The sequence below is a fragment of the Rana temporaria genome, chromosome 3 (assembly GCF_905171775.1).
Source record: "Rana temporaria chromosome 3, aRanTem1.1, whole genome shotgun sequence".
NCBI lineage: Eukaryota > Metazoa > Chordata > Amphibia > Anura > Ranidae > Rana > Rana temporaria.
This window is the reverse complement of record NC_053491.1, coordinates 352,002,467-352,029,315: the sequence shown is the minus strand read 5'-3', so window position 1 is coordinate 352,029,315 and position 26,849 is coordinate 352,002,467. Positions and strand designations below refer to the sequence as shown.

The 26,849-nt window shown below is 43.6% G+C and overlaps 1 protein-coding gene across 2 annotated transcripts in view; it reads left to right on the top strand.

Annotated features, from left to right (window-relative positions):
• C3H12orf4 (chromosome 3 C12orf4 homolog) overlaps positions 1-26,849 on the top strand; it is a 91,916-nt gene that overhangs the window by 44,750 nt on the left and 20,317 nt on the right. For both annotated transcript variants that reach the window (XM_040345183.1, XM_040345182.1), the window contains 2 exons: positions 11,227-11,298; positions 15,428-15,630. In XM_040345183.1, coding sequence (XP_040201117.1) covers positions 11,227-11,298; positions 15,428-15,630 — 275 coding nt within the window. The remainder of the gene's footprint in view (positions 1-11,226; positions 11,299-15,427; positions 15,631-26,849) is intronic.

Genomic DNA, 26,849 nt, shown 5'->3' with positions numbered 1-26,849 from the left:
CGCTCTAACGATCCCGACGATACCTCACTTTTGTGGTTTGAACACCGTTTTCATATGCTTCTGCGTGCGAGCTCGTCGGGACGGGCGCTTTTATGTTTTCTTATTTATTTTTATTTATTTTATAATTTTTTACACTGAAATAAAAAAAAAAAATGTTTTATCACTTTTATTCCTATTACAAGGAATGTAAACATCCCTTGTAATAGAAAAAAGCATGACAGGTCCTCTTAAATATGAGATCTGGGGTCAAAAAGACCTCAGATCTCATATTTAGACTTAAATGCAAAAAAAAAAATTAAATTTGGTCATTTTTTCAAATGACAACAAAAAAGTCTCTTTAAGACACATGGGCGGGACTGACGTTTTGATGTCACTTCCACCCAGCAATGCCATGGGGACGGGTGGGGGCCATCTTGCCCTCACTCGCATCCCCACACAGCAGGCAGCAGGACCCGATCGCCTCCGCCGCTACCGACGGCTCCGGTAAACGGCGGAGAGCGGCGGGAGGCCCCTCTCCCGCCACCGATAACGGCGATTCCGCCGCAGAGACTGCCGTTATCGTTTACAGGACCGCTCACACTAAAGATGGATATCTCGGTTGTGGCAGCAGCTGCTGCCGTTACCGAGATATCCATCTTTAAAAACAGGACGTGTATATATATATACAGTGGGCGGTCGTTAAGTGGTTAATAAGCAGTTACAGCAACAGTTTTTTTGTTTTTGTGTTTTGGGATAAAGGTTTTACCTAAATAAATTTCAGCTGATCATTTTAAGCACCCCTACTAGTGTTAAATGGTTTGTTTAATCTCTGTAACTGATACTTTCTGCTGGAGAGCATGTTCTTTTGAAAAACAGACTTGCTGGCTGGATCACCAGAAGAAAGCCTAAAAAAGAAAACTATTGCTGCTGTTATATCTAAGAAATGGTAATCTGCAATATACTGTCATTTAAAAAGTTGCTTTTTTCATACTTGCCTCCTCTGTGCAGTTGGTTTTGCACAGAGTGGCCCGCTTCTCCTCTTCTGGAGTCCCTTACCGGCGCTCCTAGCTCCTCCTCTTCTCGAGTGCCCCGTTGGAGAGCGGCTTTCCCTCGGGGGAACCTGTTGCGTCCATTGACACAGACAGCTGGACTCAGCCCTGCCCCCCCAGCTCCCACGTCATTGGATTTGATTGACATATCAGTGCAGCCATTGGCTCCCACTGCTGTCAATCAACCTATCCAATCAGTTACCGAGATACCGGCTGGAGCTGGTGTGCTCGTCCCTGTCGCTGGAAAGACCGGGTTCATGTAAAGAAAAGGGGGGCTGCTTCATTACCAAAGTTTTTTCACCTTGATGCATAGGGTTTACAACCCTTTTAAGTTCCCATACAAGAGGGGTTTGAGTGCTAAACAAATAATCGGGAGCTAATTAGTTCATGTGCTGACAAAACGAATGCTGACAGGAAGCAGAGAGATGTGCTGCTTCACCCTTCATGGTCCAGTAACAAGTTAGGCTCAGATGAGGTGGGTTGATTGATGCTGGTCATCAGGATGACATATAACGGCAGACAAAAGTACTGTGGGCAAAATCTTAACCACACTCCTATCTAGAGCAAAAAAATATATATTTATTTTTTTCTGCTAATGAGCCTGAAAAGCAAAGCAACCATAATCAGTGGACCCTGCAGACCCTTCCCTCAGCTCCCTTGTCTGTACCAAGGTGCCGATTTCCAGTTACTGAGCCAGAGGATCTATCAATGGACTAAGAGTGCTGTGATGGCCGCACTTGTGTTCCATTGAGAACTACAAGTCCATCTGATGTGGGGCCACTTGTAGTTCATTCATAGAAAAATCACTGATTGAATGATATGGCTGTGCAGGCAGAGCGCTGAACAACCATACAAAATTTAAAAGCGACAGCTGCTGTGGGTAGAGAACAACCCTTGCATGCTTTTGGAAGGAGGGGGGCTGTCTGCAAGCATGTTACACCCTTAATTTGAGTCTAAATGTGGAGTTGAATATTGTAGCAAAAGCTGACTTTCTTATTTTTCTTTTTAATGAACAATTCATTTTTATCTTGTTTTTGGCTGGAGTTTGTTTTGTAGAACGGTCAGAACAGAAGGATAGGAGCGGACTTGCTTTTAAAGGTGCATGCTTCTTGCTTCAATACCTGTCGGGTTGCTGTAAGATTATTCATACAAAATATAACCTATATATATACCTGTCCTCGGACACAGTGGTTCCTCGTACATTATGATAGGACATAAAATCTGGCAAGATGAACGATTGTTTGCAGCAGAGAGAACAGGTATTCAGGCACTTGGAAAGAGATACCTGGGAGCAGTGAAGCAGCATTTCAAGTATGGATGGGCTTCTTTTACAGGACTATCCTTCTTTTAAAGGTGAGCGACAGGGGCATTTTTCAAAACCTGTATGTTTAGAACCCTAAATCCGCTGTTGATTCAGATGGAGGCAAAAAAAACTTTCTAAAGGGTGATTCAATTTAATCCAACATTGAAAAGATTACTCCCTGATCCCCTAAGGCAGGGATATGCAATTAGCGGACCTCCAGATGTTGCAAAACTACAAATCCCATCATGCCTCTGCCTCTGGGTGTCATGCTCGTGGCTGTCAGAGCCTTGCTATGCCTCATGGGATTTGTAGTTCTGCAACAGCTGGAGGTCCGCTAATTGCATATCCCCGCCCTAAGGCAATAGCATACTCAACAACCATAGTGTTGTTTCTTCTAAATATTATTAGCCAGTTGTATATTTTTTTTTTTCATTTAAGCACTTAAAGACCAGCCGCCGCAGTTGATGCAGGTTAACTCTATTACACAAATCGCCGTCATTGTACGTCGCTTTGTGTAATGGATATAGCAGGTGTGCGCGCGGCCAGAGGGCGCAATGTCCGCCGGCCACCCATGATCGCTCCACACAAAGGCAGAACCGGGATCTGCCAGTGTAAACATAGCGGATCCCCGTTCTGACAGGGGAGCTGAGAGTGATTCTTTGGAGCGCATTAGGAGCAGTGAACTCGCCGCTACTAATGCGCTTCTGCCCAAATCAATGGGCAGTGCCGGAAAAACGTCACCGTAGCGGCTCTTTGCTTGTGGTTTTAACCCTTTTTCGGCCACGAGCAGGGGGTAAAACCCGCTCACGGTCGAAAAGGGATGCAAATCCGACAGTAAAGCGTTTTACCGCCGACGCTCGGGGCGGCTTGGTGTGAAAGGGCTCTTACATTGTAGCAAATTGTAATTTCTTTAGTGTTGTCACATGAAAAGATCTAAAATATTTACAAAAATATGAGGGGTGTACTCACTTTTGCGAGCTACTGTGTGTGTGTGTATGTATGTATGTATCTATATATATGTATGTATGTATGTGTGTGTGTGTGTGTGTGTGTGTGTGTGTATGTGTATATGTATATATATATATATATATGTGTGTGTGTGTGTATATATGTGTAATATATATATATATATATGTGTGTGTGTGTGTGTGTGTGTGTGTGTGTGTGTGTGTAGTATAGTATAGTGTGTATATATATATATATATATATATATATATATATATATATATATATATATATATATTAGTATGTATATGTGTATTTACTTTTCTCATAGTTAGTAGACTTTATGATTTTCACACAGACTAAATATTATACACAGACTTGGGTTATTTTTAAGAGAAGAAATATAGCAGAATACATATTGTCCTAAATTTATGACGAAAGATAATTTATTTGCAAAATTTTATACCAGAAAATTTTCGATATTTTTTTTATTTATTTTTATATAGCTTAACAAATAAAAAATGCAGAGGTGATCAAATACCACCAAAATAAAGGCTCTATCTGTCTTTAACAAAATGTTCAAAAAAATGTCATTTGGGTACAGTGTTGCATTAATGAGTAATTGGAATTCAAATTGTGACAGCACTGAAAGCTAAAAATTGGCCTGGGCAGGAAGGGGGAGAAAGTGTCCGGTGTTGAAGTGGTTAAGCTTTATTTCATGTCCAGGGACAACAATGGGGATCAGCCACTATTGAAATGGCTGAGCTCCCAAGCAACGTTGGCAGCTGAAAGCTGCACTACTTAAAGAGTCACTAAAGGAATTTTTTTTTTTAGCTAAATAGCTTCCTTTACCTTGCTGCAGTCCTGGTTTCATTTCCTCATTGTTCGTTTTTGCTTTCATGTTGCTGTAAATCCTCTCTGTTCTGGACACTTGCTGGTTGCCTGTTTCCTGATAACCACAGTGCTGGGAGATTTCTCACGGTGGTCACTAATGTGATTATTGTGTGTAAAACGAAACTGGATTGGTGCTGAGGAGTTTTAGACAAAGTATCACTGCTCTCTATTGGCTGACTGCCCTCTAGTGGCTCTCTGTACATCAGAGAACCAGAAAACAACAGCAAAAACGAAACTACACTGCAGGCACATTATATGATTGTTTTTTTATCTATTTTTAATCATTTTTAAAAGGAATCAGTTAACTATTATGTCTCTATGCCCTGTAAACAGTCATTTCAGCTAAAAAAAGTTTTTCCTTTAGTGACCCTTTAATTATGTGCAACGAAGCTCAAACCTGCACATGTCACTTCCCGTTTTCATGTTCTTCTTCAGTAAAATCTCCACCTGCCACTCACAAGGCAAAGCACCAAGACCGAGTTAATGGTCACATGACCACAGAACACATAGAAATAAGGTATTGTTATAGGCATTTTTTAACAAATCCAAGCATATGAGCGTGAAAAAGGTACCAATGGAGCAGTTTAATATAAGTTGCCTTCCCGTCTACTTTAAGTTCAGCCAGTACAACATCTATGGCTCTGTCCATAGATATAATGGTGAAATAAGTGTACATATGGGGGGGGGGGCTAGAAGTGTTATCAGGATTGACAGGTGAAAATAAAGGTAAAAAAATAGAAATGCAGCCACCACATCTAAAGACTTGTAGGCTGCAATATTTTACATTTTGTTTTTGGGTTTAGATAGACTTTAAGTGCTTTTGTGGAGGTGGTAGAGTTAAAGCGGCGTTCCACCCAGTTCTGTGTTTATTAAAAGTCAGTAGCTACAAAAAGTGTAGCTGCTGACTTTAATAAACGCACACTCGCCTGTCCCACGGTCCAGCGATGCGGGCCCCAGAAGCGTCACCCCTCTCCCCCACCTGTCCACGGCGCCGGCATTACTACTGTGGGCACCCGACTGTGACAGCTTGCGGCTTCACAGCCGGGTGCGCACTGCTCATGCACGAGTCGTGCTGCACATTGTGAATGGCCGCGCAGTCTTCTGGGACCTGTGACGTGTCCCAGAATATTGCAGGGAGGGAGGGGCCGCCTAAGGGGAGAGGAGGAGTTGCCTTGGTGGCACGAAGTGGGAGCTTGGTACCTGTCAAAACCAGGTACCCGCCCCCCCTCAAAAAAATGACATGCCGTGGCATGTCGGAGGGTAAGAAGTTCTTAAAGTGGAGGTTCACCCGGAAATAACATTTTTTACCCTTAGATTCCTGCTCATTTTGTCAAGGGGAATCGGCGAGTTGTTTTAAAATTGAAGCTGTACTTACCGTTGTAGAGAGCGATCTTCTCCGCCGCTTCCGGGTATGGGTCTTCGGGACTGGGCGTTCCTATTTTGATTGACAGTCTTCCGACAGGCTTCCGACGGTCGCATCCATCGCGTCACGATTTTCCAAAAGTAGCCGAACGTCGGTGCGCAGTATAGAGCCGCACCGACCTTCGGCTTCTTTCGGCTACTCGTGGCGCGATGGATGCGACCGTCGGAAGACTGTCAATACAAATAGGAACGCCCAGTCCCGAAGACCATACCCGGAAGCGGAGGAGAAGATCGCTCTCTACAACGGTAAGTACAGCTTCGATTTTAAAACAACTAGCCGATTTCCCTACACCAAATTATCATCAATCTAAGGGTAAAACATTTTTTATGGGTGAACTCCCGCTTTAATGCAGAAATTCCACTTTTGGGTGGATTTCAGCTTTAAGGCCCAGACCCCTGTAGGACGGGACCTTTGACATGTTTTCTTGTGCCTCTGCCCTACACCATCACAAACAAGCCCCACTATACGAGTCAGTATAGGTGTGGATTAGGAGTAGCCTAAAGTTATCACTCGCCTTCAAATATTATTCCTGAGACTTTTGTAGTCCTTGCTTACTGGGCACGATTCCCCCCTTCCCCGTAAATAGTTGAGATGCTTGCTGTTTTCTTAGTGTCCTCCTTTAGTCCATGACCTGCAACAACCTCCTCAGCCGCCCCATACCTCAGAGATAATCCGGGATTTCTATCCGTAACCTTACCCCCACTTCTCAAAAATACAGTTCTTCCAAATGCACCCTGGGGTGTTTTGTGCACTGTTAAGGATTATAAAGAGTATGTTGCGGGTGCCAACAATCCTCCCAGCAAGTAACTCTATCAGCCTTCTCCTCATATAGAGCGACCCTTTTACTCATCCGCTGATAGCTTTTCAAGTATATCAAGGATGCTGTGGCATGTTGTTTTCTGATATGAAGACAGATCTAAGCTTAAAACTCACTTGTCTGTGGCTAGGAGACATCACAGGGCTTGTGATGGGAATTAGGTCATTCTCTAGGGGATTGTGTTTCTGGACTGGCTATTGCATACATTTGCTTCTTCTAGAGATTCAATGCAGGCTGATGACAAGTACTTAATAATGGCCAAGATCATGTGTTCTGAACACTGCAGGCATCTAAAATGGATGTAGGGTGTTGGATGAGATCGGCAGGCAAAAGCCAATGCATATGATATTGTTATTTCGTCAAATGGTAGTTTCATGGGAAAATAAAAGAATAAAGGTCTGAAACTTATGGAGGAAGGAGCAGCACAGATAAGGCAAGTAGTAGGGGGTGGGCTTTACAGAAACACTAATGCCGCGTACACACGATAGGAATTTCCGATTTGAAAAAGTCAGACTGACTTTTTCCCTCGGATATTCCGATCATGTGTAGCCCCATCTGAGTTTTTTCATCGGAAATTACGATGAATTCCATCAGAGTTTAGATATAGAACATGTTCTATTTTTCTCCGATGGAATTCCTTCAGAATTCCGATGTGATTTGGATGGGCAAAAGCCTGATCGTGTGTACGGGCATAACTTTACCCTGAATGGACAGAGAGTCACCAGATGCGGCCCTTTGTCTGCCTACTGTATATCTGGCCCTTGGGGCATTATTTCTCCCACTGACATTAACAACGGGAAACAATTCTTTCCACTGACACTAATGAAGGGGCATTATTCCTTCCCCTGTAATAAACGATAGAGCACTATTCCTCCCACGAATACCAATGATAGGGCATTGTTTACTCCCATTAACACCAAGGCATTTTCTACTCGCAAAGACGGACAGACCCCCCAAAGTTTGAAGTACAGTAAACTGGCCCTTTGTTTAGAAAGGTTGGAGATGGGGACTCCTGCTTTAGATGATCTCACGTTGCAGATATATAGTTAGGAGGTTCACGGCATAGGAATGCCTATGCACAGTGTGCAGTTATTTCTCATGAGGAATCCAAGACAAAAGGTAGATTTTTCAGGGTACTGCTTGGGTATAGTTAATATGTTAAGGCTGCATTCACACCTAGGCGACAAAACGCCTGAAGCGCAACGCTCGTGCCGCTGGAGGGGAGAATTTCCATTGATGTCTATGAGATGGTTCACATCTCATAAACGCTGTACGCCTGCTGCCTGAAAACAAGTCCCGGACCCTTTTTTTCAGGCGGCATTGGCGTTCGGCCATAGACATCAATGTAAATTCTTTGTGAAAAAAAAAAAAAAAGTAAACTAATCGCGGCAAAATACGCCGCGTACGCGGCGTTACAATGTGAATGGAGCCTTATATGTTCTCTATAACCTAGAAAATCTTCACTTTATGAGGACAGGTCAGCCCTTCATACAGCCCTTTCCAATGATTACAGAAACTGTTACTAAATTTGAAACTTTCAGTGTTTGGATAACTCAGTGGGGCATAAGTAGTGGACAAAAACTCTGCTCCTTTCTGTCCCCCTAAGTCAGGGATGGCGAACCTTGGCACCCCAGATGTTTCGGAACTACATTTCCCATGATACTCATGCACTCTACAGTGTAGTTGAGCATCATGGGAAATGTAGTTCCAAAATATCTGGGGTGCCAAGGTTCGCCATCACTGCCCTAGATCCAACTTTTCCTTCCTGTTGATGGTTTTTAACTGCTGGGTTTTGACAGAAAGTAAAAATGTGCAAAAAAGTAACAGCACTGTCTAGTCTACTTGGGCTACATATTTGTATATGTATCAGATTGTAAAGTTGAAGTTACCAGCATGTTTAACCACGTACGAGCCACGCCATGTACTTTTACTGTGGCAGGGCAGCCCCACTGCACTGGATCACGTACATGTATGCAATCCAATATCTCCGGGTAGGGAGCGTGCACGCCGCCTGATCTGTGTCATTCGGTACAGCACAAGTAGGTCTGCAGGTCCCAGCCAGTGATTTATGGCTGGGACCTGCTGATCGGCTTAGCAAATCGCAGTACTGAGCCCTGTGTTGTAATAACTATACAGGGCTCTGTACACGGAGCAGCGACAGTACACATTGTTAGGCACATAGTTAACCCTTTGATTGCCATTAGATGTAAACCTCTTCCCAGCCAGTGTCATTAGTACAGTGACAGTGTATAGTTTTATCACTGTATTGGTGCCACTGATGTCAGTGCTAGTCAGTTCCCACCCAGTGTCGGATTGCCCACTGCACTATCACAGTCCCACTAAAAGTTGCAGATCACTGCCATTACTAGTATAAAAATTCCAGTATACATAGCGTTGTTTGCAAATAAATGGATGCGAACTGGACAGCCGCACTCCAAAATCACTTAAAAAAGTTGTCTTTTTATTTTTCAACTGCACAAACAGTCACTGCAAACCAACAAGATACAGTATGGCCGACGCGTTTCGCACTTAGTCAGTGCTGAGCCATGACTAAGCACTGACTGTAAGTGCGAAACGCCAGCACCTTGGTGGTTCAACAACCCTTGATTGCTCACGGGGCTCACCTGGAGCGGTGAGATATCTGTCTATATAGCGTTGTTTGTAGACGCTATAACTTTCACACAAACCAAACAATATACACTTATTGGGATTATTTTTAGCCTGAATTTTTGAAGAATTTTATTTTGGATATGTTTTATAGCAGAAAGTAAAAAATAATTGTTTTTATAAAAAAACTGCTGTGATCAAATGCCACCAATTGAAAGCTATATTTGTGTGAAAAAAAAAATGCTCTAAATTACACCTGGGTACAGTGTTGTTTGACCACGCAATTGCCAGTTAAAATAGCACAGTGCCGAATAGCAAACATTGCCCTGGTCACGAAGGGGCTAAAACCTTTCTGGAGCTTAAGTGGTTAAAGGCTTCAGAAATAGAAAAGTTATTTTTTATGTGTATCTTAAAGCGGATGTGCCACGGGAAAAATATATTAAAAGCCAGCAGCTACAAATACTGCAGCTGCTGACTTTTAATATAAGGACACTTACCTGTCCTGGAGTCCAGCGGTGATCGCAGCAGATGACGAGCTGATCGCTCGTCACCCTGCTGCTCCCCCCTCCATCCTCGGTGAGGGAACCAGGAAGTGAAGCGCTCCGGCTTCACTGCCCGGTTCCCTACGGCGCATGCGCGAGTCGCGCTGCGCCCGCCGATTGGCTCCCGCTGTGTGCTGGGAGCCGAGTGTTCCCAGCATACAACGGGGGGACGGACGGGAAGGAAGGAAAAAACCCGTCCTTTGCCCGTATCGTAGGGCCGGAAGTGGGTGCAGATACCTGTCTGTAGACAGGTATCTGCACCCCCCTCCCCCCTGAAAGGTGTCAAATATGACACCGGAGGGGGGGAGGGTTCCGATCAGCGGGACTCCACTTTAGAGTGGAGATCCGCTTTAATGCTGTAGTGTCAGGTAAGAACTGCTGGGATCATAGCATGAACCCCTTTTCCGAATCCCCCAGTGTGTGCACCATATAGAGGGGATAGTTGGTAAATTAAGGAAGCTGCCATCACGACTCATCACTACTCATTAGATCCCTTCTGTTTTAACTCTTTAATAATTGAAATTATTTGACCCTTTATCCTGAGTAGAATAGCCTATTTGCTGCCAGCTCTCCAATAAGCAAGAATTATGAGTTTCACTTATTGCACATCTATAGGTCTGAGTCAGCAGGTGTTGTATTGGACCTCTTCAGAGAGACCACTGCTTCTACACAGAGTAAGGACCTGCAGCATGCTGGCTGGAAACAGGCTTTTCTGTTTGGTCTGTGGCTGCTACTTAAAAAAAAAAAAAAAAAGAATTTGTATTCACCCAAAATGTAGTGGATTTAAACTGAAATATTGGTTGGGCATTGAGCTTTCCACACACATTATTTTCCATAAGTTTTATTTGTATGTTTTCTTTTGCTTTGTATATTTTTATTTTGACCTACTACATTTGCATACCTCCCAACTTTTTGAGATTGGAATGAGGGACACCTATTAGCAAAAGTATGTAGGCATAGGACACACCCCCTGCTAATTAAACAAAAAAAATATTAGTTAAACCCACAAGTGTGTTTTTTTTTAGTTTTTTTTTTAGTTTTTTTTTATATTCACTACTATTCCTTTTATGTTGGCTTTTGCAATGTAAAATTGCAGCCGTTTAGAAATTGGGTGGAATGTTTTTATTACTGGGAAACACTTTTTGAAAGATAAATAGTGCATTTTACAGGTATATACAACTATATAGATCAGACCAAACTGAGGGACAAATTAGGAGGAAAGAGGGACTTTTGGGTGCTGTGCATGTGTGTTTGCTGGGTTATTTGTATATTAAGTCATATTTTACTCATGATTTTTTTTACTTTTTTCTCCCATTTACCTTTCTTGTGGAAGCACTTAGAGCCGGTTCACACTAGGGCGGCACGACTTCGGGGGCGACTCGGCCAGACGACCTGAAGACGACTTCTAAGGCGATTTGCAAAATGACTTCTGTATAGAAGTCAATGCAAATCGCCCCGAGTCGCCCCCGAAGTCGTACAGGAACCTTTTTCTAAGTTGGAGCGACTTGCGTCGCTCCTATTAGAACTGTTCCATTGACAACAATGGAACGCGACTTGTCAGGCGGCTGTGTCGCCTGACGAGTCGCCCCATTGTGAACCGGCTCTTTATTGTCTGAAGAGAAAAGGTCAGTGTTTTGTGTTAAAGTTTGTTTTTGTTTATGTTACAGACACCACCAATGAGAATGAAGCACGTGATAAAGTAAAAAGCAGCGAGAGAAACCAGTGTAATTTATTGCCTGGTAAGTGTATGCCTTGATCAATTGCTTTTTTTTCTATCAGGTCATGTGACCCAGTTTAAATTAAATTGCAAGTTATACTTTGTTTAAACCTGATCTTTGAGCAATTAATTTATATATCCTTCATAGCTACATGAGATATGAATCTTTTTTTCTGTGTATCAAATGCCTTTGCAAACACAGACAAACTACAGGAGGGGGCGGATACAAGAGCAGTCACTCTGTACAAGGAGAGGAGGCGGCAGTGACCGGTCAAAGTGTAGGAGGAGTTGAATGCTGGATTGCTGCACAGACCTGGAAAAAGTACATAAAGCACACCAAGATTCAACTAAGAATGTACATGCCTCTTGTATTTAGAATGTTTTTATATATATATATATATATATATATATATATATATATATATATATATATATATATATATATATATATATATATATATATATATATATATATATATATATATATATATATATATATAATCTGTTCTTGTAATAGAGGAAAGCCACACCCTGCCTTCAACTAGTGCAGTGCAATCTGGTCATCCCACTGACCGAATATAAGAAGAAAAGTCCACAGAATTGCTGCACTTAAAATTTCTTTATTGAACTGATAGTTTAAACATGAATTGCATTACATGATGTGGAAGTACATGATTTCTTTTTCGGGCTCACAAGCTTACGCCCTTCATGTAAAGTTCCAGTTACACACATGACTGTTTAAATACTTTCACCCTACACATTTGGAATCAATTATGTGATCAATCAAATTTTGCAAATTACATCCTTATCTTGTACATCTTTATATCACTGGTAAAGAAATGGCTAGCAGAATCTAAGACCCCCTCATTATTTCAGACAAAAGCCCCAAACACTTTAATCTGTTAAAAGAAACGTATACAGAATATATATCTATCAATCGCATAGAAAAGATTGTCATTTCTTTATTAAATACCTATAAGATCAAATATAATTCCAAATCTGTGTTTAACCCCTTAGGGCAGTGGTTCTCAACCTGGGGGTCGGGACCCCCTCGGGGGTCAAATGATGATTTGCCAGGGGTCACCAAATCCTGGGCTGTTCCTGAAGCCCGCACCACTCTCCCAGCATTTCTACAGCTGCCCAGCAGGGCTGTCTCTGGAACCTGTGGCCACCCAGCTGGGCTGTTCCTGGAGCCCACAGCTGCCCATTCAGTTCACGGCATGGCTCAGAGGTCTGCTGACTGGTGAGGATTGTCTGGTGGGAGAGGCTGGATTTCAGCATAGGTGTCACTGCTACTTGACATCACAAAGTCAGAGACACAGTGAGTAACACTACCTGTGATTATAGTTGCTATTAAAAGTCCCCACTACAGTTCTCAGATCAGCAGATGACCTTAATCAAGAGCACCTAAGTTGGCTGATCAGAATTCCCCCCCACCAAGGAGTAAGAGAAGGAATAAAAATAGAGAATACATGGAAGGGAGAGGAAAAGAGGGGGAGGAAGAAAAGAAAAAAGGGAGAGAAAAAATTAAGAGAAAAAACAGACAGCTAGAGAGAGGGATGGGGGAAAAAACAAGAAATTAGGATAGCGAGAGATAAAAGGTAAAGAAAGCAGAACAAAGAGAGTGATACATCATAAAATGTACCTTATGAGGTTTTAATATTGTACGAGTGGAGGGGACTCAGGGAGCGCTAAATTTCCGTGGGTTAGGGGTGAAAATTACTTTTCTTGCCTTGGGTGCTGACAATGCACGCTACAAAAATGTTACTGTTAGGGGTCCCCACGACTTGGGAAATTGTATCAAGGGGTCACGGCACTAAAAGGTTGAGAACCACTTCCTTCCTTCCAATAGTATCAAGAAAATTGGTCCATATGTACCTCCTTCTTTTTTTTTTTTTTATTGATTCCTGATCGCCACCTTTCCAATTTGTATTTATCCCCTCCAGCACCATAACTTGTATTCGAATGTCCCATTTCCAAGAAAATTCTCGCTAAAGGCAACTGTACTAATTTATCCCTAAGTATTTGTGCCTTGCTATCCTAAAGATGTATAAGAGAAGGATGTAATTTGCATTAATTGATCACATAATTGATTCCAAATGTGTAAGGTGAAGGTATTTAAACAGTTGTGTGTGTAACTGGAACCTTACATGTGTTTTTGATCAGATGAAGGGCGTAAGCTTGTGAGCTCGAAACAGAAATCATGTACTTTCACATCATGTAATGCAATGCATGTTTGAACTATCCGTTCAACAAGGAAATTTTAAGTGCAGCAATCCTGTGGACTTTTCTTCTATCAATTTTTAATATATATATATATATATATATATATATATATATATATATATATATATATATATATATATATAATAATGTGTATATGTAGTTGAGGCTGTGAATCAGCTGGCGGACAATCTCCTGTGGCTTTTTTTCTCTAGGTGTCAAGAAGACTTGTCAAAAGTGATTCATGATGATAGCAGAGGAACAAGGCAGCAGACAGAAATGACACTTAGTGCCTCTATTTGAGACAAGTACACACTATAGAGGGATATGCTTTATTTATATTTAATATCTGAGGTTTTATTAAAAAATATTAATAAAACATTAACAGCGCTAAAACAAAAGCATATCAATGGCTTATGAGTCCAATACTCATGTACTGCAATAGTTGATTGAGGAAAAAGTTTATAAGGCTATATATGTATCGCATACAAAGTATTATGTAACATATGTCCACACTCTTTGTGAATCAATAAATGGTAGTCCGTGCACTTCCTCTTATATGCAGTTCTTTGTGTGGAGTATTTTCACAGTATAGCTGTTTGTCTGTTCAAATGCTGATAGAGACTGTCTGTGATTTCCCCCTAAGGTATTGTACTCACCAAAATGTAGTACTTTAAAAGCCTTGGATACATCCACTGGTGGTAATCTCTCATCGGTTCTCCTCCTTTGGTATATGGTGGTGATCCGTGTGCTCTTCAGTCAGTGTAGAAGATAGTGGATGAAACAGGCGTGTAGCAGGTAAGTGCGTCCAGGAGATGTTCCAGTGGCAGGGCAGTCCCAGTCTGTGATGGTAAAGCTTCCAGGGAAGTCCACGAGATAATAGCCGACTTGTGCTGTGAATGTTCAGAGGCTACAATAATGCTGGAGCCTGGGGATGACGTCAGAGGAAGCTTCCTCTGACGTCATCCCCAGGCTCCAGCATTATTGTAGCCTCTGAACATTCACAGCACAAGTCGGCTATTATCTCGTGGACTTCCCTGGAAGCTTTACCATCACAGACTGGGACTGCCCTGCCACTGGAACATCTCCTGGACGCACTTACCTGCTACACGCCTGTTTCATCCACTATCTTCTACACTGACTGAAGAGCACACGGATCACCACCATATACCAAAGGAGGAGAACCGATGAGAGATTACCACCAGTGGATGTATCCAAGGCTTTTAAAGTACTACATTTTGGTGAGTACAATACCTTAGGGGGAAATCACAGACAGTCTCTATCAGCATTTGAACAGACAAACAGCTATACTGTGAAAATACTCCACACAAAGAACTGCATATAAGAGGAAGTGCACGGACTACCATTTATTGATTCACAAAGAGTGTGGACATATGTTACATAATACTTTGTATGCGATACATATATAGCCTTATAAACTTTTTCCTCAATCAACTATTGCAGTACATGAGTATTGGACTCATAAGCCATTGATATGCTTTTGTTTTAGCGCTGTTAATGTTTTATTAATATTTTTTAATAATACATCGTTTTTTTATGTCACTATTTTATTATAATAGCTGCTTTTCTACTGCACAAAACAATTATACATTTAACTTCCTTTCCATCGAGCGCTTGGATCAGAATAATCCGTAGGTTTTTTCTGATAAATTTTTTACAATATCTGAGGTTTACAACTACTTTAGGCAAATAAGACTTTCACTGATGTGTAATTAGTGGTTTGCCTGGACTTCCAAATTTACATTAGCAGTCTCTGTCCACAGGACAAACAGATTCCAGCTGTTATTTATCTACAGTATAAAGCTAATGCCTGATTCTTGTTTGCATCATCCCCAATTTCTTTGTTTCTTTCTTGTTTTTATTAATGGCATGTATGTATTGTTACCAATTAAACTTTCTTTTTTTAGGGGAATTTTACGTCACGCGGCACTCCAACCTGTCAGAATGTCATGTGGTTTTTCATCTTTGTGTGGATGATAATGTGAGGAATGGGAATATAACCGCCCGTGATCCAGCCATTATGGGCCTGAGAAACCTCTTAAAAGTGTGCTGCACCCACGATATTACCACTATCAACATCCCTTTGCTGCTGGTCCATGAAATGTCTGAGGTAAGAGGCCAGGGTAATGCAGAGTTGTCCATCAACTCAAGTCCGACTTTATTATCTTATAGTATCAATGCTTTGGTCTGTTCAGTGTGCTAAAGACCAAAATGGATCGAAAAAAGATTTAAAGCCCGACTTCTGTCAATTTTATTAGTTGCCCAGCAAGGATTTAAAAACCTAAAAAGCAGCTCTGCCTGAAATACTGGCCTCTTCTCCAGGACTGTTCCTGCAGTAATTAATTTCCACTACTAGATGTTCTAGATCTCCTGGGTTGCTGGTTGCCCAACATTATTCAAACCTGGAAGACTGAGCACAGTCTGTGAATGCAGGGAATTACCATGGTGCCTTGAATTCACATAAATTGATGCGTATAGCTGCTCAGGCATCATCACATCTACACCACACTCTGCATAACAGAGTACTGCCCATCACTGGAAAATATTAGAAAAAACCCTGTCTGCTACGTGACCAAAAAAAAATACAGCAGAGCGGAAGGGGGCAGTTGGAGGGGGGGACACAGGAAGGCTGGAGGAGTCCTGCTATAGACGGAAATCACTTTTCTGTATAGGCCTCAGTGAAGAAGCCACCTCCCCAACGTATTACACGTAAACAACTTCAGCATTGGGGTCTACAAGGAAATGATCCTGTGACACCTCTAAACCTGGACAGGAAATGAGGTTACATCTTCCTAGTGGGAGCAATACAATTCTTGGTAGAGTTTTCAACTCTTTTAATGACTGCCTTATAAGAGAGTGTGTGTGTGTGTATGTATTTATATATTATATGGAAAATGTACTATCAAATACTTACCATAACTTTTATTTTCCTGATGGACTCAGCATACCTTTGGGTAGCCCTCGCCCCTACCTCATAGGACCCCACTCCCTTGAATTTTCAGGCTCAGCCAGAGGCCACGTGTCGTACCTAGCCTACTCATGACCCTTGGAGAGAACTCCTGCTGCCATGGAGTGTATCAGGAAAGGAAAATACCGGTAAGTATTTGATACTAAATTTTACGGTTTCCGGACAGACTTCCATGGCAGCATACGTTTGGGAACGAACTAGTCCAAAAAGCAAGGGTGTGATGTCGGAAAAGTAGGGTTTTAATCCTAGCCAACAGTAACCTTATGTATATATATTAACAGCATAAGGCAGTTAGCTACACCCCACAATGAACCAGAACAACTTTAATGGTCGATATGATGTCCTCTTACCACTATTCTTGGCACCCTTACACAGGGAGCCCACAAAGCCTACACACTCCTGGATGAGTGTGTGGTGACTGCTTCCATAGGAACCAAGCCTTAAGCTTTATAAACCTAATGGAATTCCTAGCTGGAATGTCCCAACCAGAGAAAATTCTGGATATCTCCATCCTGCTGGTTCTGCTAGAGCAGTGGTTCTCAACCTGGGGGTCAAATGATGATTTGCCAGGGGTCACCGATACCGGGTATGTTCCTGAAGCCTGCACCGCTCTCCCAGCCTTTTCACGGCCGCCCAGCTGGGCTGTACCTGGAGCCCACGGCCACCAACTCAGCCTCTTCGTAGCCGCCTATTCAGTTCACGGCATGGGGGGCAGAGACTAGAGGTCGGCTGACTCGTGAGGAATGTGAAGTGGGAGGGGCTTGAGGAGACCCTATCTCCCTATTTTGGCATAGGTGTCGCTGCTTTGAGACACCACAGAGCTGGAGACACGGTGAAACCGGAGGCACAGTGAGTAACACTACTTGTGATTAGAGTTGCCATTAAAAGTCCCCAATACAGTTCTCAGATCAGCAGATGACCTTGATCAAGAGCACCTAAGTTGGCTGATCAGCAGAACTCCCCCCAGCACTGCCACTGATCCCAACCCCCCCCCCCCCCTCCCAAGCACTGCCACTCACCCCCCCCCCCCCCCCTCCCACCAAGGAGTAAGAGAAGGAATACAAAATAGAGAATACATGGAAGGGAGAGAAAAAGAGGGGAAGGAACAAAGAAAAAGGGGAGAGTAAGAATTAGTGAAAGAACAAGAAAGACGGCTAGAGAGATTGATGGGGGGGGGAGACAAGAAATTAGGATAGAGAGATAAAAGGGAAAGAAAGGAGAACAAAGAAAGCGTGGTACATCCTAAAATGTACCATAAGGGGTTTTAATACTGTACTAAGGGAAGGGACTCAGGGAGTGCTAAATGTCCGTGGGTTAGAGGCGAAAGTTACTTGTTTTGCCTTGGGTGCTAACAACCCACGCTACGAAAATTATGCGGTTAGGGATCCCCACAACTTGGGAAATTTTATCAAGGGGTCACGGCACTACTGAGGTTGAGGACCACTGTGCTAGAGAAAGTGAGAAATATGTCTTAAAACTGAGCAGAGCTGTAGCTTGAGAGCATGTTCGAAGTATCAAAAATATCCATGGCATGAAACAAGTTATGAAAAACAAAAAATGAACTGCGCTTGTGACAAATAGTACAAAAATACAGCTGCACCACTCTAGTGGGATATTACAGAAAACGGAATACAAAATAAAATGTGTTGCGCTAAATGAAAACAAAAAACTAAACATCAAAGTGAGTCCAAGAGTCGCGGACTGCAGGCACTCCTTGAGAAGGACGTTTATGCCTATGATTGCTTCAATCTTGGTACGCGATTTGATGCTTCAATTGGATTGAGAGTATTCGTTGGTTTTCCAACTGGCTATTTGGAGCTGTATCTCCTGCATATCCTATGTGGATCTCTTAACGATCTCTTAACGAAGTTGGAGTATCCTATACACAAGAGCCCTTGTTGACCTCCCGTAATAGGGGGGTCAATGCTCTCTGGTAAGAGCACTTCTTTATCATTGGTGGTGGTTCGTGAACGAGGTGGAGGCAGTCAAGAATTTATTCATGTCACGTTGGTGACTCTTGGACTCACTTTGATTTTTTGTTTTCATTTAGCGCACTAAATTTTTTTTGTAAGGAACCAGTTATCCTTGGTGGTCCTGCATCAGATTGCCACCCAGTATGGATATAAACGCTACCCGTACTGGGCAGAAAGTCACAAGGATCCCTCTCGGCACAAGGTCCAGATCCCCGCCAAACCTCCTGACTGAGGAAGAAGAACTCATAGAAATGCTGCCTTCCTTCTATGGGATTTTACTCGACCCTGATTCTGACCAAGCTTACTGCTGAGGATGTAGCCCTAGAGAGATTGACCTCATGGATAAATCCTAACTCCAACTGGACTGAAGGGGAACCCACCTGGAGCTGTAAGTCGCCAAAGGCTCCTTCCTAGCCTAAAGCTTTGATCTTGGCAAACTTCCTGGCTGAAGAGAGAGTCCTTAAAGTTCCTGTCTTCATAGCTCAGTCTTTACCTAAGCTGGGCTGCAAAGAGATCTCATCTGGAGCCAGCAAGGAAGTCCAGAGCAAGTGGTAAACCCCACCTAGAGAGTCTTGGCTCTGCGAGTCTCAGATGCAGCCCCCATCAAAGTACTGGATGAGTAAGGGATAGTCTACCCATGAGACATTGGCTATGGTAGGGACTGCAGAGATCTGCCCTCTAAGAGAGAGCTTTAGGAGCAGTTGAAGTCCGGAATGCACCTGACCAGAGGACTGAAGCAAAGAAAACAAAGCAGTCCAAACTGAACAAGCTTTATTCAAATTCTTTTGAAGGTTTATAGATATTCGCTTAGAGCAGGGGTATGCAATTAGTGGACCTCCAGCTGTTGCAAAACTACAAGTCCCATCATGCCTCTGCCTCTGGGTGTCATCCTTGTGGCTGTCAGAGTCTTGCTTTGCCTCATGGGACTTGTAGTTCTGCAACAGCTGGAGGTCCGCTAATTGCAAATCCCTTGCTTAGAGAAACAGCCAAGCCTCATAAGTCTCTTCCTGCCAGGATGAGAAACTGGAAGAGATGAACAAGGGAATATTGCTCTCTGACAGAAGATCTCATAAGCGAGAAAGGACTTCAATCTTATACCCCAGTATCAAAGGCAGGAACCAAGGCTTGTTTGCCTGATGGGGAATTACTGTAAAAATTGCCACGGTCTTTAGCAACAGACCCCCCCAAAAAACTGTATATGGATCGAACTGGAAAGCATATGGCTTGTGAGACCTTTCCTGATCTTACACGGCATCTGCACCCAGTTGTTCTCATAAGTTTACACACCCTGGCAGAATTTATGATTTCTTGGCCATTTTTCGTCTCACTCTGAATACACGCCCGTGTTTACTTTTCAATCTACAGAGACAGAGTGCACACCAAAGCCACAGCGCGGCTTGCCATAACCACTCACTCTTGTCACTCTCCACTACACCTTTTACCTGGAACCCATATTCTTATCTGATGGATTTTTCCTGATAGACTAAGCTATGCCCAAGCCTGGATCACTGAAGAAAACCACGCTGTGCTCAGCCATCCCACTCCATCCTGCACAGATCTGATGTGGTGACAGCTTTACAGGACTTGCTGTGACTTGCAGTCCCACTTTCATCTCTTCAGCCCAGCAACCGGATTTGAATGCAACTTGCCTGTTCTCCATGTGAGTGGATGTTGTTGTTTATTAAATTATTCTTATGATACATACTCGGAGGCGCCCCTCTTGTTTTTTTCCTAGTATACCGGAACCGGCTTTTGGTTTTCTTGGTGGCTGCCCTGACTGATACCCTGCCATATAGTTCTATGTGTGCATATATATGTGTATATACACCCCTTCTTACCTTTGCCCTTGGAATATTGGGTACCACTACTTAAGGTACCTGTGCTTTGCGCTTTTTTACTTGTTTAGTGGCCATTTTTCGTCCCACGGCAGCTTCCTGGCTGATGAATGCAAATGTTTCTCCAATATACTGCATTCATCTTGCCATACATTTTGAGCCAATTTTTTGTGCCTTTGTAGCACACACATCCCCAAAACATCAGTGATCCACCTTCGTGTTTCACAGTAGGAATGGTGTACCTTTCATCATATGCCTTGTTGACTCCTCTCCAAGTGTAGTGTTTATGGTTGTGGTAACAAGAAAAATTTTGGTCTCATCGCTCCAAATTACTTTGTGCCAGAAGGTTGGAGGCTTGTCTCTTTGTTGTTTTTGGCAGGATACTTTGTGGCATTTGCGTAGTAATGGCTTTCTTCTGGCGATTCGACCATGCAGCCCATCTTTCTTCAGGTGCCTCCTTTTCTTTATCGTACATCACGGGACACAGAGCTGCATAGCCATTACATGTGGGTTATAGAGTCTACCTTCAGGTGATGGACACTGGTGTAATCAATTAAACAGGAAGTTCCCTCCCCTACTGGGAGTTCCTCAGTTTTTTCATCAGTGTCTAAGGTGTTGGTCACGAGTTAACATGTGCTCTTAGGAGCTCCACTGGAGGGATCCATGCTGGATGTAAAAAGCCTCCATAAATCCGGATCCGTCCAAGGTGCTTCATAGCCAAAGTGGACGGTACCCGGGCCTCGGTACGAAGAACGAGGTTTAGCCTATAATGCCTCTCTGCGGAGGGCTGGATCCTGGGTTCCAGAACTTTGTGCCTTCTAAGGACCAAATGTTTTTTCTGCTGCCAGGGTGCTATATAGGTCCAGGGGTGTGGTGTTCCTGCCATGGACCCCGGTCCCTGAAGGTCTAGGACTATATCCACGGTGAAGGGGGAAGATTTGGCCTCTTGCTTGGCAATACCCTGCAGCGTGGAAAGGTAAGAGAGGGACCTACGGGACTTGGTTCGACAGTAGGTCTTCTGTAGGGGACTATGGGTCTCGCCTATATTATGTTTTTATGCATGGGCAATGTAAACCACAATGTCTTTTGAGACGGGATGGCTCAGGGCACCCATATACCTCCCCTAGCCGGCATGTAGCCTGGGCCACTATGTCTGTTCAGACAGGATGGCTGTAGTACCCATATATCTCCCCTTGAAGGGGCTGGTACATAAAAAAAAAAAAAAATGCCCTTAATCCTATGCAAAGCATTGTCTTCCATGAGTAGCTGCAAGTCTTATCTGTTTTTCCACTACTATGGGCAGTAAAAGACATGCCTGATGTTTTCGCTTACCATGCTTTCCAAAGACGGAAGCTTAAGTGTTAGCTGGTCTATTGTGCGTCCCACTTCCTCAGCTTCAGGCTCTACCATGTCGCACGTGCTCACCGGCTCAGTGCAGTCGCAGAGAGGGCTCTTCAAAAAGGCCCAGACGTCAGAGCTCTGTAAAGCTAGGGGGACACAAACGCAAGCACCTTGTGTGAGTTGGATACAGATTCATCTAAGACGCCTACTTCGCATCTAGCTGTGCAGATTAGCAGGCATTGTTGCTGCCAGACTATGTTCAGCTGTTGATGCACCTGTGTTAAGCTCCTCTGCTTTTAGCTTAGGACTTTGGTCTCCCCATTGAATAAGGTCAGGGGTAGGAATATAAAAAGGAATCGCCACCTGAACCTGGTGGCCCCTTATTCTCCCCTGTAGAGACAGCTCACAGATTGAGCCATCAGACCTGTCAGGCAATCAATGCAGCCTCCCCCAACATTGCAGCCACTCTGCATGTGTTTTGTTTTTTGCATCACATTTGTTGTTCTACAAGAGGTTAACTGCTATGTTCGCAGCATCCTCACAAGAAGCAAAAAAAAAAAAGCAGGGTGTGTCCCTTTTCCTGCTTTAATCCTTAAACAAAGGGATTAGAAGAGCTGGGGATGAAGGTTCACTGTCAGAGGACAGGAGACAGGAGCTGCAGCCTAACGAGGAGAAGCTATCAATAGCCCTACAGGTTCTGATTGCACCTGCAGTCTTTTCAGAGATTCATGCTGCATATAATTTCCCTCTGCCTACTCGGCCAAAGCCTCTATCTTCTCCTTAGAGTGTAAAGAGAGTTTTCCTATAGGTGGCTAGTAAGACCTCCATATGGTCCTCAGCCTGGTGTCGGCTTCAGGCTAACCAAATGCACATCTGAGGGATGCACAGTTGCTGGTACACATTGCTAACGTCTCTTAATTGAGGAAACGCACATCTACAGAGGATAACTTCCTTTTTACCAGTCCGCATGTTGCATAAGATACATGAGTTTGGAATGCATGTGGGATAAAAACAAGTAACAAAGCATGTTTTATTGTGGATCGCATAAGGATACATGTTTCTGTCTGTATGGTGTTGCATGTTTGTTAGAGTTGCATAGAAATGCTTGAGTGCATAAAGATGCTAGTTACCTGATCACTCAAGTCCTGGATTACCCAAGGATATTTGGTCACACAGAGAGACTTGTTTCCACAGAAAGGCCTAAAATCGCATAAAGACGTTTGTATGTATAAAAATGCTGGATCACACACACATGGTTACCTGATCACCCAAATCCTTGATTCCCCAAGGATATTTGGTCACACAAAGAGGCTTGTTTCCACAGATATGCCTAGAATCGCATAAAGAGGCCTGAAGGCATAAAAATGCTGAATCACACATGATTACCTGATCACCCAAGTCCTTGATTCCCCAAGGATATTTGGTCACACAAAGAGGCTTGTTTCCACAGAAATGCCTAGAATCGCATAAAGAGGCTCGAAGGCATAAAAATGCTGGAATCACACATGATTACCTGATCACCCAAGCCCTTGATTCCCCAAGGATATTTGGTCACACAAAGAGGCTTGTTTCCACAGAAATGCCTAGAATCGCATAAAGAGGCTTGAAGGCATAAAAATGCTGAATCACACATGATTACCCGATCACCCAAGTCCTTGATTACTCGAGGATATTTTGGTCGCACAGAGAGGCTTGTTTCTACAAGAATGCCTAAAGATCGCTTAAAGATGCTTGAATGCAAAAATAAGCTGGATCACACATGGTTGTCGGATCAACAGCGTCCTGGATTACCCAAGGATACTTGATCACATGGAGAGGCTTGTTTCACAGAAATGCCTAAAGTCGCATTAAGATGCTTGAGTGCATAAGGATGCTGGATCGCACAGGGGTGCTTGGTCACACAAGAGTCCTTGGTCACACAAGGGTTCTTGTCCGCACAGTAGTGCTTAAAATGCATAAGATGTTGATCACATGGAAGATGCTGAATCGCATAAGGATGCATGATTACTTTAAAGTTGCACATGGCGGCCTAATTAAGCAATACAGGATTCCTTGTGTTTGCATAGAAATACGTGTCTGCATGGGTTCATGTTGCACATTGTTGCATAACACGTTTATATCGCATGCTTGCTTGCAAGATGCTTGTTCCAGAGCACACATGCTATATGCATGTTTTTCTTAAAACATATTTATATGAATTCATGCTTCCAGGAACACACGCTGCCATGTACACACACTTCCATTGAGGCATATGGCTTTAACACTTGCCACATACACACATGGGGAGCCAGTTGCATATGTGTTTATTTACTTGGGTCTGCAGAGGTTGTCTGCGTTTCGCAGGGGAACAGCACTATCTCCAGTTGGTGGTCTTGCCCTTTTGGGTTAGCCTCCGTGCCTGGGTTGTCAGGGTGCTAGGGCCCGCCTCTAGCAGGTCTGTAGGCCCAGGGTATAGCAGTAATGGCATACCGAAGCAAACTCCTGCTGATGGGTCAGTCAGTAGCATGGCTGGACCTAAGGGTGTCCAGCATGGTCAAGTATCTGGAACTCTAAAGATACATTCTTTCATTTGACAAGAAGCTGGGTATGTTTGGCACAGTCCAAAAAGGAGAGTTTTTTTGGCCTCAGACAAGACCATCGCTATAAGAAAACTGGTCTATGTGGTCACGGCAAGGAACAGTTCCTTACTTTTGGCCTTTTGATTAAGGCACTAGGGAAGATGCTGCTTCATTCAAGACAGTTCCCTATACTAACTTTTATTCAGGGCTGTTATAAACAGTATTTTGTCGGCCTAGAAAGAGTGGATCTTGACCTAGCATTATCCAAAGAACCCGGTCTCAGAGATATGCTGGAATTCCTCTTGGTGATTCTTAACTAAAAGGGTTTGCCAGGTCAGGAAGAGACCATGGCCCAGGGGAAGTAGTCAAGCTCCAAGGGAGCCTTATCTGTCAGCTAGAGCTACCGATGGAGCATCTGGCTTAGGGGCCTGAACGTTCAGGTGGCAGGTTGGTTCTGTCAGAGTACAATCAGACTATGCCATACTAGTGATTTACTTAATTTACCAAGGAGGAGCTTGTGCCTTGCCTATTGACATTCGTCATTTCATGAAATGCAGAATTGTCAGGCGATTCGCTGGAGCCGTCAACAAGTGTCTCCGGGAGAATGACCTCTACACCCCGACTGTTTTCCTGACCAAATGTCACAGAAATAGTACCCTGTACATAAGATGTATTGGCGTCCAGGCTCAACAAGAGATTGAACAGCTTGGGGTCAAGGATAAAGGATCCACCCGCATGCGGGGCAGATGTGTTTTTAATCCGAGGGGGGGGACCAGTTGTCACTGGTTGTGTCTCTCCCCCCAGTGCCGCGACTTTTGTGGCTTCTATGCAACATTTAGAGGAGAACGGAAGCTGGCCTGATTACTCCGGCATAACCCTGACGACCTCTCGGTGCAGGAACAGTAGGGTGGTAGTAGAGGACCCACAGTCCCTTACATCTTGTCCAGGCCTACTTTGCAGGGGGTATTACATTCTGCCTTGCAACAGGTGAATTAATGGTCTGGCTATTATAGACCACATTCTCGAGGATCGGGGCTTTCAGAATCAGCGGCAATTCCCTTGATTCATACAAGAGAGCTGGCCTCCAGGACCAGATAGCCTACGGTCTGGAAGGCCCATGTTCCTGGTGTGAAACCAGATGGTGGAATCCGTGGAAGTTTGTCAAAGGTAAAATTCCTGCCTTCCTACGTTTTGGAAAGGAGACGGAGCTAGCCTTAAGTTATATCAAGGATCCGATCTCGGCCTTGCTTCCAAAGGTCGATTACTTCACACTCTTTGGTCCGGGCTGTTATGCACGTCACCCCTTGTATAAGTCCACCAGTTAGGTCGCCCTTGTGCTCGGAGGATTGGCTCTAGTTTTGTCGGCTTACAGGGTCAGCTCCTTGGGCCGATGCACCATATTTCCCTTCATCCTTTAACGAGGGAATTGGTGTTCTTGGTTGTGGTAGCCTCCAAGAGTTTCAGTATTGGCAACTTTCTTGGTATAGAGCCATACTCAATTATTCTTACAAGTAGAGTGATTTTCATCCTCACCCAACCTTATTTACTAGAAGGATCTAGTATTCATTTGAATCTAGATATTCTTACCTTCCCTTTTTTCAAAACCTTGTTTCACGGAAGGAAAGGTTATTGCTTTTCTCTCAATTGAGATGAGAGCAGTTAAATACCTATCTGAAGGTTTCAGATATAGAAAGCTGACGTTTTTATTGGGCTGCCAGAAGACCCTAGATGGGCAGGCAGTGTTCAGGTCAGCTATTAAAATGGTTACACTCTCTCTCTCGTTGGAGTAAGAAGGGTCTAGGCCTATCTGAAGCGGCTGCTCGGATACGGAAAACTGATGTTGTTGCGCTACCAGGAGGCCCCAGGAAAGGGCAGGCAGCGTCTAAAATCAACTGTTTTTTAAGGTTGATTCATCAGGTTATTATTCAGGCTTGTGGTTAGAGTAGGATTCCCCCTGTTTTTTTGTGGGGGTGCTCCCTACCAGGATGGTAAGCGCTTTATGCGCAATGCATTTCCAAGCCTTTATGACGCAGATTTTCAAGGCCGCAACTTGGTCATCTGTGCTTACGTTCACTAACTCCTATCAGGTGAACATAAGACGGCAAGAGGATCCAGCTTTTTGGCGCAGTATGCTGCAGGCAGCATTATAGGTCCTCACGTCTGATGGCGGTCTGCGTTGTTGGTGTCTCCCTCCCCTCAGTAAGCATTGCTTTGGGACATCCCACATGTAATGGCTATGCAGACAGAATTCTCACCGCTCCAGGTGAGCCTCGTGATGATCAGGGGTTGTTGAACCACCAGGGTGCTGGCAATGCGGTAATAGCAAAAAAACAAAAGAACAAAAGCTGGACAGCCGCACTCCAAAATTTTCTTTAAAAGAGATGTCTTTATTTTCAACTGTGCATACAGTCACTGCAAGCCCACAAAAATCAGTATGGCCAACGTTTCGCACTGGCGTCAGTGCTTAGTCATGGCCATGACTAAGCACTGACGCCAGTGCGAAACGTTGGCCATACTGATTTTTGTGGGCTTGCAGTGACTGTATGCACAGTTGAAAATAAAGACATCTCTTTTAAAGAAAATTTTGGAGTGCGGCTGTCCAGCTTTTGTTCTTTTGTTTTTTTGCGATGTAATGGCTATGCAGCTCTGTGTCC